The sequence below is a fragment of the Bufo bufo genome, chromosome 5 (assembly GCF_905171765.1).
Source record: "Bufo bufo chromosome 5, aBufBuf1.1, whole genome shotgun sequence".
Classification (NCBI taxonomy): Eukaryota; Metazoa; Chordata; class Amphibia; order Anura; family Bufonidae; genus Bufo; species Bufo bufo.
The window spans coordinates 457,832,083-457,850,809 of NC_053393.1; the positions used below are offsets into that span (position 1 = coordinate 457,832,083).

General features: G+C 44.2%; 1 protein-coding gene across 2 annotated transcripts in view; it reads right to left on the reverse strand.

Annotated features, from left to right (window-relative positions):
* Positions 1–18,727, reverse strand: part of MACC1 (MET transcriptional regulator MACC1) — a 66,612-nt gene that overhangs the window by 18,872 nt on the left and 29,013 nt on the right. For both annotated transcript variants that reach the window (XM_040433693.1, XM_040433695.1), the window contains exon 2: positions 16,998–17,107. In XM_040433693.1, coding sequence (XP_040289627.1) covers positions 16,998–17,103 — 106 coding nt within the window. In that variant the 5' untranslated portion in view covers positions 17,104–17,107. The remainder of the gene's footprint in view (positions 1–16,997; positions 17,108–18,727) is intronic.

Genomic DNA, 18,727 nt, shown 5'->3' on the forward strand with positions numbered 1-18,727 from the left:
TTTTTTTTTTTTATTAACCATGCCCCCCTCGCTCCTAATTGTACCGTATATCCTACCTAATTGCTTGTGTAGAATGACGGCAGGCAGGCCGGGCGGGGGCAGCGTACCTCCCTGCTGTCACGTGCCTGCTCCGCCTCCTTTATGAATGAAGCAGGCGGCGCACGCAAGTGACGTCAGTGATTGACGCGCCGGCCGCCCGTCCCGCCTGCCGGCATTATACACAAGCAATTAGGTCCTAATTATTAAGATATACGGTACAATTAGGAGTGAGGGGGGCATGTTTAATACTGGCACAGTTAAGGGGTGGGGGTCTGTGGATGGCACTGTTATGGGGTGGGGGGTCTGTGGATGGCACTGTTATGGGGTGGGGGTCTGTGGATGGCACATATATAACACTGCCATCCACAGATCCCCCCCTGTAACAGTGCCAGCCACAGATCCCCCCCCCCTGTAACAGTGTTTGTCATCCACAGATCCCCCCATAAGTGTCCGTCATCCACAGATCCCCCCATAACAGTGTCCGTCATCCACAGATCCCCCCATAAGTGTCCGTCATCCACAGATCCCCCCATAACAGTGTCCGTCATCCACAGATCCCACCATAAGTGTCCGTCATCCACAGATCCCCCCATAAGTGTCCGTCATCCACAGATCCCCCATAAGTGTCCGTCATCCACAGATCCCCCCATAAGTGTCCGTCATCCACAGATCCCCCATAAGTGTCCGTCATCCACAGATCCCCCCATAAGTGTCCGTCATCCACAGATCCCCCCATAACAGTGTCCGTCATCCACAGATCCCCCCATAACAGTGTCCGTCATCCACAGATCCCCCCATAAGTGTCCGTCATCCACAGATCCCCCCATAACAGTGTCCGTCATCCACAGATCCCCCCATAAGTGTCCGTCATCCACAGATCCCCCCATAACAGTGTCCGTCATCCACAGATCCCCCCATAACAGTGTCCATCATCCACAGATCCCCCCATAAGTGTCCGTCATCCACAGATCCCCCCATAACAGTGTCCATCATCCACAGATCCCCCCATAACAGTGTCCGTCATCCACAGATCCCCCCATAACAGTGTCCGTCATCCACAGATCCCCCCATAACAGTGTCCGTCATCCACAGATCCCCCCATAACAGTGTCCGTCATCCACAGATCCCCCCATAACAGTGTCCGTCATCCACAGATCCCCCCATAACAGTGTCCGTCATCCACAGATCCCCCCCATAACTTCCAAACCCACCAAAAGCACACCTTTTGGTTAAAAAAATTTTTTTTCTCATTCTCCTCCCCAAAAACCTAGGTGCGTCTTATAGGGCGAAAAATACTATGGGGGGAGGGGGGTCTGCTTATTATTCTGCTTAAAAGTCTGATTATAATTAATTGGAGAATATAATTCCAGTAGGAAGGTTGCACACTGCTGGTATCATCCGCAAGAAAACTTTATTGGAGACTGCTCAGACAGAAGAACATGGTATTTGGTCTGAGCAGTCTCCAATAAAGTGTCTTGTGGACAATATCAGCGATGTGTGACCCTCCTTTTTTGACTTGCATCATCTGCTACTGAAATGTGAGTGGGCTCTGCGTTGGTCTGCAGGTGCCCTTCACAGCACTGCAATGGTTACATACCATGGCAGGTGGAGCGGTAAACTTTGGAAATACTGACCACTTCCATGTCACTTTACAGTGGTATAGGGACGATAAACTACAATCAACCCAAAAATGTCCAAGAAAAGAAAAGTTGATGCAGAGGGAAGGCAATTTCAGGAGAGATGGGAAAGTGAATACATGTTTGTGATTAATGGAGACAAGCCGGTATGTCTTATTTGCTATGAGGCAGTGGCAGTGATGAAGGAATACAATTTACGCCGGCACTTTGAGACCAAACATGGAGCCAAATTTGCTAACCTTAGCCACCAGGAAAAGCAACAAAAGGTCCAAGAATTAAAAGGTAGCCTGCATTCTCAACGGAATATTTTTGCAAAAATGACAGCAAAAAATGATGCAGCAGTGAAAGCCAGCTATCTTGTGGCTCAAGAAATTGCGCGAGCTTCAAAGTGCTTTTCAGAAGGTGCATTTGTAAAGCAGTGTATGCTGAAGGTATGTGAACAGGTGTGCCCTGAGCAGAGACAGGCTTTTAACAATGTCAGCTTGTCAAGAAACACCATCACAGACCGAGTCAGGGACCTAGCCTGTAATCTTAAAACAAAGTTGGCTGAAGAGACATGCAGTTATATGGCATTTTCATTAGCTGTTGATGAAAGCACTGACAATACTGATACAGCTCATCTAGCTATTTTTTTAAGAGGTGTGAAGGAAGACTTGTCTGTCAGTGAGGAGCTCTTGGATGTGGTCGCCATGTATGGGACAACAACTGGGAGGGACATCTTTAATGCAGTGGAGGAATCCGTAAATAAAATGAAATTACCTTGGGAAAAGTTGGTGGGAATTACTACTGATGGCGCTCCAGCAATGTGTGGAGAGAGAAATGGCTTGGTTGGACTGTTAAAAGAGAAAATGAAAAAAAGTAATTGCCACACGCCGCTGATAACTTATCACTGCATTATCCACCAAGAAGCTCTGTGTGGCAAGGTTCTGCAACTGGACAACATAATGTCCACAGTCACGAAAACAGTGAATTTTCTGCGTGCACGGGGTCTGAATCATCGTCAGTTCCAACAATTTTTGAAGGAGGTGGGCATGGAACATACAGATGTGCCATACCATACAGAAGTAAGGTGGCTGAGTAGGAGCACCGTTCTCAAGAGATTTTTTGAGCTTTTGGAAGAAATTACTCTTTTTATGCAAAGTAAAGGGAAGCCCTTGTCAGAACTGTCAGATCCAAACTGGCTGTGCGATTTTGCCATGTTGTGTGACATAACAGAGCATCTCGCCCAACTGAATCTGAGGCTGCAGGGCCGCAAACAAGTCATAACCTCAATGTATGAGGCAATAACAGCTTTCCAGGAGAAACTGCGCCTATGGAAGTCACAGCTTGAAAAAGACAGTCTTGCCCACTTTCCTATCTGCCATAGCATCTCAACCTCATTCCCAGGTACTTTTTCATGTGCTCGATTGGGTACCAAAGTGAATCGGCTGATTGATGAATTCAATCTACGCTTTTCTGACTTTAAAGAACAAAACTTAACCTTTACCAGCTTTGCCAATCCCTTCAACATCGATGTTGACAGTGCACCACATCACCTTCAAATGGAATTAATAGAACTTCAGTGCAACATCAGCCTGAAAGCGAAGTTCCAGGATGTGACAGTCGACGACTTTTACCGTCTCCTCCCCCCTGCTTTAATGCCACAGCTCCGACTTCAAGCTGCATGTGTTCTGTCCATGTTTGGGAGCACCTATCTATGTGAACAGATGTTTTCAGTCATGAATCTGAACAAGACCAAGCTCAGATCACGCATCACTGATGATAACCTCCATGCTGTTTTGCGGATTGCTACAGCACAAGACCTAACGCCAGACATCGATGGACTGACCTCAGGAAAACGATGTCAGCCATCTAGTCAGAAAAGTTTAAAAAAAAGTTAATGCCTTATGTTTGCCATATGTGTAATAAACAGTGTTTGGCAATATTTGTATGTTTAAAAAAAAATAATAATTACTGTCTGTTACCAAAAATCTTTTTTCAATAAATTGTACAATAATTGTACATTTGAATATCTACTTGCCATTATTCTGACTATGTTTCTGCTTTCAGAGCTAGTTATTACTTACATTATTACAAAAAACAGTAATAATTGAATGCAGTGACAATAATTTATGATAATAAAGAGTGGACACATAGTCCTACAGATACAACCGGCCCTTTGAGGGTGACCAAACTGCTGATGCGGCCCCCGATGAATTTGAGTTTGACACCCCTGCTCTAAAGTAACATAAATAACAATCCTCACCTCCTCAATTTCCCACTGATCCAGCTCAGATGCTTCAGTATCCCCCCAGTCTTTGTTTAAAAGCAGCCAGCACCTGACTGCTGCAACCAATCTATGGCCTCAGAGGCCGCATACTACTTGCATCACTGCAATGGAAGCCATAGGGCCAGAACTATGGCAAGAGACTGATGGGCCTATTGATTGAGCACTCATATGCTGAATGCTTGTAATGAAGGACTGGGGGGATTGGCGGGAAATTTAAGAGGTAAGTATTGTGTTTTTTGTCATTTGCTATTTTAGAGCATTTGCTGCTGTTTTTAGTTTACATTCAGAACCTAGATACCATCTTAAAGGTTTTTTTCTAGGAATTAATTTTCAACAGGGTCATAAAGAGGCCATAAAGACTATCTGCTGCTGTTACATTGCTTCTCTGTAACTGCTGGACATGGTGGAAATGCCAGGAAAGGTTCAGTGACTCAATCACTGGTTTTAGCAGCGACCACAAATCGCGGATCCGCAAAACACGGATGGCATGGACAGCCTTTAATATAACTGCCTATTCTTGTCCGCAAAGCGCGAACAAGAATAGGACAGGTTATATTTTTTTTGCGGGGCCACGGAACTGAGCAACAGATGCGGACAGCACACGGAGTGCTGTCCACATCTTTTGTGGCCCCATTGAAGTGAATGGGTCCGCATCCGAGCCGCCAAATCTGCGGCTCGGATGCGGACCAAAACAACGGCCGTGGTCATGAGGCCATAATGTAGAACCAGCCCTGTACCTCATATGGATCCAGAGATCTCACCATTCATTTCTCCAATAGACTGCTAGATTTTTTTAAGCTGGGAGCCTAGGGGATGTGCACTTTCTCAGGGGGTGTGTCCTTTCTGCTGCAGCTGGTGGCAGTTGAAGAATCGAACTGAGCAGGTGCTTCTATCTCAGTGAGCAGGACAGAGAAATGAGAAAAATGGGCAAACAACAGATGGCACTATACAGATTTCAGTGAATAACTCAATGGCTATGCTTCATTTTTAATTACCGGTACATGTAATTTCAAAAGTATTCAGATCCAGGTGCTGGTTTGAAAAATGTAGAATATTTTTATTGGGACAACCCCTTTAAACTTTGGCAGTTGGTACTTAGTACTTTTAGCAATAATACTTTATCATGAAGCTTAACTCAAACATTTTGCTGTCTGAGGTTCAGAACTATGCGCTTAAAGGGGTTGTGTCATAAAACATTTTCTACATTTTTCCAACCGGCACCTGGATCTGAATACTTTTGAAATTGCATGTAATTAAACATTTAGAATAGCCAATGAGCTATTCTATAAAATGTATCTGTATAGCGCCACCTGCTGTTTGTTCTTTTCCTTATTTTTTTGTCCATCTGAGCTGGTGGAATGTGCTTGGTGTAAGACCCCATTCACTGTAAGGCCATCCTGCCCGCGATCTGCAAGATACTGCAAAAAATAGGACATGTCCTATCTTTTGCAGTGCAGAGGCACGGATCGGAGTCCACGGAAACATTCGGAAAGCCTTCCGTGGGCTTTCAGGTTCATTTATCCCCACCACAAAAGGTAGGGTGTGTCCTATCTTTTGCCGTATCTTGTGGATGGCGGACCCATTCAAGTCAGTGGATTCACACCCACTGTATTGCGGATCGCTATTTGCGGTCTGCAACATGGGCCCAGCAGCCATACGGTCTTCTGAATCGGGCCTTAATGTTGAACTGCCACAAGCCATATGTTCTGTTAAAAGTTGTGGCAGTTACAGGGAGAGAGCTGCAGCAGAAAGGACACATCCCCTAAACTGCCAGGCTGAAAATAATCTAGCAGAGCAATTGGAGCAGTGAATGTGGAGATCTCTGGACCGATGTGAGGTACAGAGCTGGTTTTAGCTTTGTTAGAAAGGTACTGGCAAGTACTACATGATGTTTGATTTTCATTTTCTACATCAATCTGGACTTAACCCCTTTGGAGTGGAAAACAAAACAACTCTCTCTGGTGCTAACCCCCCGCCCACCGCCGCCCTGCTGGGTGACACCCTATGCACATGTCTTTGGGTACCTAATTGTAAATACAGGCCTGTATGAAGTTAGTTGTAGTTAAAAGTGTTTTCAGAGATTTTTTTTTACTGACTGGTGGAGGTCCAACACCCGGTCCAACACCCGGGACCCCCCCCATCAGCTGTTTTGAGAAGGCACCGGCGCTCCTTACCAAGCGCAGCGTCGTACATTTTATAGCGGCTGTGCTTGGTATTGCAGCTCAGCCCCATTCCACTCCTAAGCCGCGTAATCGATGAACGTGACGTCACTCGGCCTAGGAAAATCTGTAGAACGCTGTCTTCTCAATCAGCTTATTGGCGGGGGTCCCAGGTGTCGGACCACCACCGATCAGATATTGATGACCTATAAAGAGGATAGGTCATCAGTAAAAAAAAAAAATCTCGGAAAACCCCTTTTAACCACCTCCGGACCGCTGTACGCACAGACGCGTCCTGGAGGTGGTTGATTCATTCCGCCTGGACGCATATACGCGTCATCTCGCGAGACGCGAGATTTCCTGTGAACGCGCGCACACAGGCGCGCGCGCTCACAGGAACGGAAGGTAAGAGAGTTGATCTCCAGCCTGCCAGCGGCGATCGTTCGCTGGCAGGCTGGAGATGTGTTTTTTTTTAACCCTAACAGGTATATTAGACGCTGTTTTGATAACAGCGTCTAATATACCTGCTACCTGGTCCTCTGGTGGTCCCCTTTGTTTGGATCGACCACCAGAGGACACAGGTAGCTCAGTAAAGTAGCACCAAGCACCACTACACTACACTACACCCCCCCCCCCGTCACTTATTAACCCCTTATTAGCCCCTGATCACCCCATATAGACTCCCTGATCACCCCCCTGTCATTGATTACCCCCCTGTCATTGATCAACCCCCTGTAAAGCTCCATTCAGACGTCCGCATGATTTTTACGGATCCACTGATAGATGGATCGGATCCGCAAAACGCATCCGGACGTCTGAATGAAGCCTTACAGGGGCATGATCAATGACTGTGGTTATCACCCCATATAGACTCCCTGATCACCCCCCTGTCATTGATTACACCCCTGTCATTGATTACCCCCCTGTCATTGATCAACCCCCTGTAAAGCTCCATTCAGACGTCCGCATGATTTTTACGGATCCACTGATAGATGGATCCGATCCGCAAAACGCATCCGGACGTCTGAATGAAGCTTTACAGGGGCATGATCAATGACTGTGGTGATCACCCCATATAGACTCCCTGATCACCCCCCTGTAAAGCTCCATTCAGATGTCCGCATGATTTTTACGGATGCACTGATAGATGGATCCGATCCGCAAAACGCATCCGGACGTCTGAATGAAGCCTTACAGGGGCGTGATCAATGACTGTGGTGATCACCCCATATAGACTCCCTGATCACCCCCCTGTCATTGATTACCCCCCTGTCATTGATTACCCCCCTGTAAAGCTCCATTCAGACGTCCGCATGATTTTTACGGATCCACTGATAGATGGATCGGATCCGCAAAACGCATCCGGACGTCTGAATGAAGCCTTACAGGGGCATGATCAATGACTGTGGTGATCACCCCATATAGACTCCCTGATCACCCCCCTGTCATTGATTACCCCCCTGTAAAGCTCCATTCAGATGTCCGCATGATTTTTACGGATGCACTGATAGATGGATCGGATCCGCAAAACGCATACGGACGTCTGAATGAAGCCTTACAGGGGCATGATCAATGACTGTGGTGATCACCCCATATAGACTCCCTGATCACCCCCCTGTCATTGATTACCCCCCTGTCATTGATTACCCCCCTGTAAAGCTCCATTCAGACGTCCGCATGATTTTTACGGATCCACTGATAGATGGATCGGATCCGCAAAACGCATCCGGACGTCTGAATGAAGCCTTACAGGGGCGTGATCAATGACTGTGGTGATCACCCCATATAGACTCCCTGATCACCCCCCTGTCATTGATTACACCCCTGTCATTGATCACCCCCCTGTAAAGCTCCATTCAGATGTCCGCATGATTTTTACGGATGCACTGATAGATGGATCGGATCCGCAAAACGCATCCGGACGTCTGAATGAAGCCTTACAGGGGCATGATCAATGACTGTGGTGATCACCCCATATAGACTCCCTGATCACCCCCCTGTCATTGATTACCCCCCTGTAAAGCTCCATTCAGACGTCCGCATGATTTTTACGGATCCACTGATAGATGGATCGGATCCGCAAAACGCATCCGGACGTCTGAATGAAGCCTTACAGGGGCATGATCAATGACTGTGGTGATCACCCCATATAGACTCCCTGATCACCCCCCTGTCATTGATTACCCCCCTGTAAAGCTCCATTCAGATGTCCGCATGATTTTTACGGATGCACTGATAGATGGATCGGATCCGCAAAACGCATACGGACGTCTGAATGAAGCCTTACACGGGCGTGATCAATGACTGTGGTTATCACCCCATATAGACTCCCTGATCACCCCCCTGTCATTGATCACCCCCCCCTGTCATTGATCACCCCCCCTGTCATTGATCACCCCCCCCTGTCATTGATCACCCCCCTGTCATTGATCACCCCTCTGTAAGGCTCCATTCAGACATTTTTTGGGCCCAAGTTAGCGGAATTTTTATTTATTTTTCTTACAAAGTCTCATATTCCACTAACTTGTGTCAAAAAATAAAATCTCACATGAACTCACCATACCCCTCACGGAATCCAAATGCGTAAAATTTTTTAGACATGTATATTCCAGACTTCTTCTCACGCTTTAGGGCCCCTAGAATGCCAGGGCAGTATAAATACCCCACATGTGACCCCATTTCGGAAAGAAGACACCCCCAGGTATTCCGTGAGGGGCATATTGAGTCCATGAAAGATTGAAATTTTTGTCCCAAGTTAGCGGAACGGGAGACTTTGTGAGAAAAAAATAAAAAATATCAATTTCCGCTAACTTGTGCCAAAAAAAAAAAATTTCTATGAACTCGCCATGCCCCTCATTGAATACCTTGGGGTGTCTTCTTTCCAAAATGGGGTCACATGTGGGGTATTTATACTGCCCTGGCATTCTAGGGGCCCCAAAGCGTGAGAAGAAGTCTGGTATCCAAATGTCTAAAAATGCCCTCCTAAAAGGAATTTGGGCACCTTTGCGCATCTAGGCTGCAAAAAAGTGTCACACATCTGGTATCGCCGTACTCAGGAGAAGTTGGGGAATGTGTTTTGGGGTGTCATTTTACATATACCCATGCTGGGTGAGAGAAATATCTTGGTCAAATGCCAACTTTGTATAAAAAAATGGGAAAAGTTGTCTTTTGCCAAGATATTTCTCTCACCCAGCAAGGGTATATGTAAAATGACACCCCAAAACACATTCCCCAACTTCTCCTGAATACGGCGATACCACATGTGTGACACTTTTTTGCAGCCTAGGTGGGCAAAGGGGCCCATATTCCAAAGAGCACCTTTAGGATTTCACAGGTCATTTACCTACTTAACACACATTAGGGCCCCTGGAAAATGCCAGGGCAGTATAACTACCCCACAAGTGACCCCATTTTGGAAAGAAGACACCCCAAGGTATTCCGTGAGGGGCATGGCGAGTTCCTAGAATTTTTTATTTTTTGTCACAAGTTAGTGGAAAATGCTGATTTTTTATTTTTTATTTTATACAAAGTCTCATATTCCACTAACTTGTGACAAAAAATAAAAACTTCCATGAACTCACTATGCCCATCAGCGAATACCTTGGGGTCTCTTCTTTCCAAAATGGGGTCACTTGTGGGGTAGTTATACTGCCCTGGCATTCTAGGGGCCCAAATGTGTGGTAAGGAGTTTGAAATCAAATTCTGTAAAAAATGACCTGTGAAATCCGAAAGGTGCTCTTTGGAATATGGGCCCCTTTGCCCACCTAGGCTGCAAAAAAGTGTCACACATCTGGTATCTCCGTACTCAGGAGAAGGTGGGGAATGTGTTTTGGGGTGTCATTTTACATATACCCATGCTGGGTGAGAGAAATATCTTGGCAAACGACAACTTTTCCCATTTTTTTATACAAAGTTGGCATTTGACCAAGATATTTATCTCACCCAGCATGGGTATATGTAAAAAGACACCCCAAAACACATTCCTCAACTTCTCCTGAATACAGAGATACCAGATGTGTGACACTTTTTTGCAGCCTAGGTGGGCAAAGGGGCCCATATTCCAAAGAGCACCTTTCGGATTTCACAGGTCAATTTTTACAGAATTTGATTTCAAACTCCTTACCACACATTTTGGCCCCTAGAATGCCAGGGCAGTATAACTACCCCACAAGTGACCCCATTTTGGAAAGAAGAGACCCCAAGGTATTCGCTGATGGGCATAGTGAGTTCATGGAAGTTTTTATTTTTTGTCACAAGTTAGTGGAATATGAGACTTTGTATGAAAAAAAAAAAAAAAAAAAAAATCATCATTTTCCACTAACTTGTGACAAAAAATAAAAAATTCTAGGAACTCGCCATGCCCCTCACGGAATACCTTGGGGTGTCTTCTTTCCAAAATGGGGTCACTTGTGGGGTAGTTATACTGCCCTGGCATTCTAGGGGCCCAAATGTGTGGTAAGGAGTTTGAAATCAAATTCAGTAAAAAATGACGAGTGAAATCCGAAAGGTGCTCTTTGGAATATGGGCCCCTTTGCCCACCTAGGCTGCAAAAAAGTGTCACACATCTGGTATCTCCGTACTCAGGAGAAGTTGGGGAATGTGTTTTGGGGTGTCATTTTATATATACCCATGCTGGGTGAGAGAAATATCTTGGCAAAAGACAACTTTTCCCATTTTTTTATACAAAGTTGTCATTTGACCAAGATATTTATCTCACCCAGCATGGGTATATGTAAAAAGACACCCCAAAACACATTCCTCAACTTCTCCTGAGTACGGGGATACCAGATGTGTGACACTTTTTTGCAGCCTAGGTGGGCAAAGGGGCCCATATTCCAAAGAGCACCTTTCGGATTTCACAGGTCATTTTTTACTGAATTTGATTTCAAACTCCTTACCACACATTTGGGCCCCTAGAATGCCAGGGCAGTATAACTACCCCACAAGTGACCCCATTTTGGAAAGAAGAGACCCCAAGGTATTCGTTGATGGGCATAGTGAGTTCATGGAAGTTTTTATTTTTTGTCACAAGTTAGTGGAATATGAGACTTTGTAAGAAAAAAAAAAAAAAAAAAAAAATCATCATTTTCCGCTAACTTGTGACAAAAAATAAAAAGTTCTATGAACTCACTATGCCCATCAGCGAATACCTTAGGGTGTGTACTTTCAGAAATGGGGTCATTTGTGGGGTGTTTGTACTGTCTGGGCATTGTAGAACCTCAGGAAACATGACAGGTGCTCAGAAAGTCAGAGCTGCTTCAAAAAGCGGAAATTCACATTTTTGTACCATAGTTTGTAAACGCTATAACTTTTACCCAAACCATTTTTTTTCTACCCAAACATTTTTTTTTTATCAAAGACATGTAGAACTATAAATTTAGAGCAAAATTTCTATATGGATGTCGTTTTTTTTGCAAAATTTTACAACTGAAAGTGAAAAATGTCATTTTTTTGCAAAAAAATCGTTAAATTTCGATTAATACCAAAAAAAGTAAAAATGTCAGCAGCAATGAAATACCACCAAATGAAAGCTCTATTAGTGAGAAGAAAAGGAGGTAAAATTCATTTGGGTGGTAAGTTGCATGACCGAGCAATAAACGGTGAAAGTAGTGTAGGTCAGAAGTGTAAAAAGTGGCCTGGTCTTTCAGGGTGTTTAAGCACTGGGGGCTGAGGTGGTTAAACAATACAATATTTCCTCTACAATAATTGTTTCTGGGACAAATATTGTAACTAAAAATTATTGGAATAAAAGTGGTTTTCCGGAAGTTCGATAGTAATGACCTATATTTAGGATAGATCATCAATATCAGATCAGCGGGAGTCCGATACCATGTACTCCCACCAATCAGCAGCTTACCAAGCACATCATCGTCCGTTGGATAGCTTTTGTGCTTGGTATTGCAGCTCAGCCCCATTCACTTAAATGGGTCTGAGCTATGTGACTGATAGCGTAACATCACAGCCCTAGGGAGAGGCTGCAGGCGGGTGTGTCGGAAGTTAGACCCCCACTGATCTGATATTGAGGATACCTGAGGACAGGCAATCAATATTAAAATCTTGGACAACCCCTTTAACCATAAACCATAACGGTATGAATATCACGTGATTGATGCCAAAAAGCCTCAGAATGGCAACCAAGAATAAGTAAAAAAAGGAAGATAAAATAATAAATCAAAAAACAAATACAGATAAAGCAAGACCTAACATATAAAAGACAGAAAAAGTGTCTGGAATTTGGTAAATCATTTTCTGTTTTGGGGACAGGAGCCTCAGGGTCCTGTAAAGTCCCCCAGCACTGCTAGTTAGCATTATCAAAGCATGTAGTAATATAAAGGGGCACGACGAGACAGCCAATCAGAGCATGCATCTTACGCACACGGCTGTTGAAATTTTATTATTGTTTATTATATTTTATTATATTTTTATTATTTTTGCAAAATACAAATACTGGCCATGTGCATCCTGCACTTTCTGTGGGCCCTATTGTAGAAATGTCTATTCTTGTCCACAAATTGACAAGAATAGGATATGTTCTATAATTTTTGGAACGGATGCGGACAGCATATGGATGACATAGAAATGAATGGGTCCAAGTGTGATCCGAAAAAAAAATTAAAAAATCACATGAGCCCTAATACTGATTGGCTGTATATGCTGTCAAAGGGATGCAATGACTGTGCCTGCCCTATAGCATCCTGCCTGCAGACTGCACTGCATTTCGTGGTGACAGGTTCCCTTTAAATGTGGTTTCATGTTATGATAACCCAGGAAAAGCTAGATTTTGTGATTTGAGGGACCACTGTATAATCAATCATAGTAGCACGATGTCACTTGTCCCATTGCCTCGGCACATTTGTATACTTATTATCCATTTTTAGCCTGTATTATTAGATCTTGAGTGCAGAGTTTCTATGTAGTCAGCCTAGCTTTAATACATAAAGTGGTGCCAGATAAGACAACATAATGTATTAGCTAATAATAAAGTGATGTATAGATGCAGGCAGCTTTCCTTTAATTGTATCTATATACCAATATTAGATTCAGTCTTTATTGAGGCTGGCTAGGAAACAGCAAAGAAAAAACATATTACCCAAAGTAAATCATTAATGGTAGATTGCTCTTATGTTAGATGGTAAACAATATAAAATGTTTCCAAAGTTAATTATTTCTCAAAAAGAATATTTCAAAATCAGCTATAATGCAATGTTTGCATGTCACCTACGTGCTCTAACCTTAAAGAGGTTTTCCGAGATTTTGATACTGATGACCTATGCTCAGGGATCTGACACCCGGGACTCCCGACGATCAGCTGTATGAGAAGGCACCAGCGCTCCTGTGAGCGCCATTGAAGTGAATGGGAAGAAGCGCGATACCAAGCACAGCCACTATACTATGTACGGTGATGTGCTTGGTAAGCACGGAGAAGGTTGCAGCGCTCACAGGAGCACCGGTGCCTTCCCAAACAGGTGTCGGACCCCACAGATAAGATACTGATGACCTATCATGAGGGCAGGTCATCAGTATCAAAATCTCGGAAAACACTTTTTAAAAGGGTATTCCAGGAATTTAATGGGGTTCTCCTGAATTTACATTTTGATGACCTGTCCTCAGGATAGGTCATCAATATTAGATTGGAGGGGGACTGACTCCCAGGACCCCAGCTGGTCAGCTGTATGAAGAGCCCACAGCACTCCATTAGCACGTTGTCCTCTTCCTAGGTCATATGACATCATGTTCTCCAGTCATATGGTTTAGGTGCAGCTCAGGCCCATTCAACTGAATTGGTTGCGCTGCAATACCAAGCACAGCTCTGGTATTGGCTCTGCCATTAGAGTCTCTCACGCATGGCTCTGCCATTAGAGTCTCTCAGGCACGACTTCTCCCTTTTAGTGTTACATATGACTCCGCCATTAGTCTCTCACGCATGGCTTCTCCGTTTAAATTTTACACACATAACTCCGCTATTCGAGGCCGGCTGCGTGGTCCCACAACAAGTAAGTTCCATGTCTTTTTCTGTCCTCAGACCCGCTCGCATGGCTCGGTCATCTGTGGCTCGCAATACAATTTTCTTGTGGTGGCTCGCACGTGTGGCTTGTGCCATTAGAGTCTCACTCACGTTATTGTTTTCTCTGACTCTTTTTATTTTCTAGGTTGTTGGGTTTTCATTGTTTTCTTTATAAGCAGTCATCCCAAGCCTGCCTTTGCGGACATCATCTTCTCCCAGGCATGCTTACTTCATCTACAAACTCGGGCTGAGGGTGTTGGTGTCCGGCCTAAGTCCTGGGTATCGGTCCATCTTCCAGTAGGAGGTACAGTATAAGGCGCAGCTTACGAAGTCTGTCATGTCTTCTGACACGACAAGTTCTATCACGACTACAGGCGCAGCATACATAGTTTATCACGACCTTAAGCTTATTTTCTGTCACAACTGCAGATATTATGTGTACGTTCTGTCCTTATTACAGGCAACATTAGCTCGTTAATCGAAATAGCCATGTATTCCTGTGGATGGTTCCCCAGGCCTGGTTGGTTTACACTTCACTTAATTTACTACTACAGTAAGACGGCAGACGCCATGTTCTAACTTTTGGGCCCTTAACAGAAAGTGTGGCCTGGGGAATAAGTAGAGGTAAAGTATTTTGCCACCAGGAACAGTCGGTGCCCGATCAGGGCCCTTGGCGGATGGTTGGAGTTCATCTAGGCCCTTCCAACAGATTCACCATTGTTTGTTTCAGTCTGCAGCTCTCAGGATTCAGACCTTCTCGTAATATGGTCATATGTTAGTCAACATAGGAGTAAATCGTTCCTGGTTACCAGCCACTCTTTCAATTGCATCAGCATTAACCATCTCCAAGAACAATGTGGGGGTGCACATGACAAAGAGGTAAGGTAGGTGGAAGTCACTGTGATATATACGGTATATTCAACACCTTCATCGTGAAAGGTCTTTCCGTTCAAAATCGGGTGTCGTAACGGTATGTATATATTTACTCTAAACAAGGTCTGCTCTTTTTGGCCCCTTTAGGCTGCCCTACCACAGCAGTTATGGCATAATTAGATAGGGGTTAGATAGGTTAGGTTCACCTTTCTGATAGCCTATCCGACCACAAGTATTAAGCAAATATATTGCTGCATTTGTGGGAGGGGAGGCTGATTACAAGGCTAATTACACACACCTATGGGCCCAGGCTGGCTGATTACTAGGCTATTTATAGGCACCTGTGGTCCCAGGCTGACGACGATTCAGCTGATTTCACCCACCCACCCACCCACACCTTCTTACAGTCACTTCACATTACGGTGGCCCCCTTTAGGCTGCCCTACCACAGCAGTTAGTCACCAGAGCTCCAGTGAGCTTCCTCGAACAGCTGATCGACAGGGGTGCTGGGAGTTGGACCACTGCTCATCTCCTATTGATGACCTATCCTGAGGAAAGTGAAAAAATTATGTAGAGCATCCACGGGCCTTATGACCTTACCGGAATGCACCAGCCAAACCACGACTGCAGATTCTCAGCAGTCCACAGATCAGCAATCAATAAACGGTAACAGCAGCATCTCCAGGTATTCCTTTATTAGACGTACTTCAACGAATGTGTACACAGAAAGCCAAAATGCTAAATTTCAGCTACATGGTAGCCTTTTTCCCTAACCTCTAACGGGCCAATCAATCGGGCGTCACAACACCCACTAATAAAAAACCACCAATACACAATGAGTTTCAATAATATAGGAGTTATGTATACTATATTATAGATGGGAGTATCACTTGTTATTATGCTTGACAAAGGCTACCATGTAGGCGAAACTTTGCATTTTGGCTTTCTGTGTACACATTCGTTGAAGTACGTCTAATAAAGGAATACCTGGAGATGCTGACGTTACCGTTTATTGATTGCTATCCTGGAGTATGTAAATTCAGGAGAAGATCTCAGGATAGACCATCAATACCAGACTGAAAGAGTCCAATGACCCAAAGCACCAGAACTACACAGCTCCTTCCATTCTCTAGTACAGAGATGCCCAACCTGCGGCCCTCCAGCTGTTGCAATACTACAACTCCCAGCATGCCTGGACGGCCTACAGCTATCAGCCTACAGCAGGGCATGGTGATAGTTGTAGTTTTAAAACAGCTGGAGGGCCGCAGGTTGAGCATCCCTGCTCTAGTAGACTTCACTTAAATGGGAGCAGCATTGGAGTTACCACCTCCATCCACTACACAATGGATGGAGCCATGCAGTTCTGGCACCAACTTATGGCCCTGAAGCTACTCGGCAGTGAAGATAGCCCATAAATATTAAAATCCTGGAATATCCCTTTAAAGGACTTTTCTGGTTTGTATTTACATCCTTTATAATAATCATTTAAGAAGGTAGCCGTAATTTTGTAATGTGTTTCTTTTACACATATTGCTCCTATCTTCTGTTCTAAGCTGTGGTCACATGATCTGGTCCATGCAGCTCTTTCTTATTTTCTGTGATGTTATGTCCATGGGCGTGTCATGGCAGTAACAGGGGCAGTGACAGAGGAGTGTCTATGTAATTAGCTGGGTGGGAGAATCTATAAACTAGCTGGACATTGCTAGGGGCAAAACTAGAACTGTGGCAGAGAAAGGAGAAGTGCATCATGGGGTTGGTTGGATACAGGAAAACAAAGTTCTACATACAGGATGGAAACGAACCAGAGTGATTTGTTTACATGGTGAAAATGGGTCAGGAAAAAAAGCATTGGGGAAATGTACAGGAGATAAGCAAATACATGAGCATATCTGTTGAAAACCATTGTAATTCCAGAAATACCCTTCAAAACTCATCAAACTAGAATGGTGGATTTAAACCCTGCATGAGCTACATAGTTTATCATACTGCAAAGCAAGGTAAAATTCAGATGTTACCTGGGTTGTTTGTAGGTACACTTTGCCCATCTAAATCAATCAGATTTCCTTCTGATTTGCTTCTCGAAATGCCAGCAGAGCGAAAAGATTGTTGTCGCCTTGACATTGTCCTGCCAAAGATACAAAGCAATTTCATTAATGTTTGCACTAAAGCATGTCTTTAGCCAAATACAAAGGTTGGCTGCAGTCCTGCCTCCCTACATGCAGTGGTTGTGTGATATGTTCTGTCTATAAGCTCAGCTGCTTGTTCTTCAGACATCTTCTTTCTTTAGGTCCTGGGACATGAAGGCTCGGTTAGTGTTTACTTATTCACCTAGATCATGGCCCTTCTTATATCAGTTGTCCGTAAAAGTAAGATAACGCTCCCTACTGCATAACTCTCTGATTAAATTTCTTCCTATAGCGTGTGGTCTGGAATCAGTGTGTCTATCAAAGATGTGCCATAGAGTACAAAACCTTATTCCTTATGACCTAAATGTTGAAAAACAAAGAATTTGTGGGCGCAGAGGTAGCTAATTTTAATAGAAATCTATATAGCTTGCAGTCTGGCCATAGTGTAAAGGGCTTGTCTCATTCCAACAACCCCTTTTAGATTGAAGATCCCTATGGCGGTCCCCACTCTATGATGTTTTTATGACCCAATAAAGCATATAAGACAACCCCTTTCACTGAATATGTTAATAAGTTAATATTTAGGTTTATGACAGAATTCAGTCCATGAGATTAGATTTTAAGGACAGAGCTGGCAGGAGAGTATTATGCTTTCTTTTTCGCTTTTTTCTTTACATATACAAGAACCCATTGCAACCTAAAAAGATACACCGTAGGGGACTTTTTCATGGCATTTACGCCACAATTGTGGCATAAAAAATGTGCACGCCATCAAACGGGACGTGGTGAGGATGGAAGGGGGCATGGCCAGCAGGTGCTGCACATTTATCTGCATGTGGGGAATACAATATCTTCTTATGGAGAGTGCCTCAACGTTGTGAGGAATCTTATAGGCCATGCAACGCTCCTCTGGAATTCTGGAAAGAGAGATTCCCCAAATCCTGACCTAGGCCTCTCACCCAGTTAAGCCAGTACTCTCTGCTCTGCACTGATGAGGGGCAATCACCCCGAAACAGCTGTCTGCAGATGAGATGCTGGCTTATTTATTATCCAAGTCACATGTCAACTATCAAGGCCTGTTTTAAAAGGTCAAACATTGACTTATAGGATAGCTACCTTAGATCTGGTGCATCAGAGGCAGAGCTTGTTAAGTGCTCATTTGCATTCCCTCTTCCCACATTTATATGCATTCATTATAGTTTTATGGCCTGAATTAAGACAGAAATATATGGCAGATAGGCGGTTGCGGTAGATTTTTTTCAGTTGTATGGCCAGCAGGAGGCCTGCACCTCTACATAAATTTAGCGCATACTTTGTCTCCACAGGGAGAATCAAGTCCGTCGATGAAAAAATGATAATGAATGAATATTGATATATGTCCCTCTGTGAAGATAGAGATCAATCTGCAAATGACTTTATGTATATACTTAAAGGGGTGTATCATGACAACAACCCCTGTCCATATGCCTTATTAGCTTGGGACCTCCCACTATAAGCCAGAACAGAGAGCAGCAGTGTTACATGGATGGTCATTTATCTGAATGGCCGCCATGTAATACTACATGCCCGGTTGGTCACAGCTTCCACTGGCAAAATCAGCTGTTAAGCTGTATTTGGAA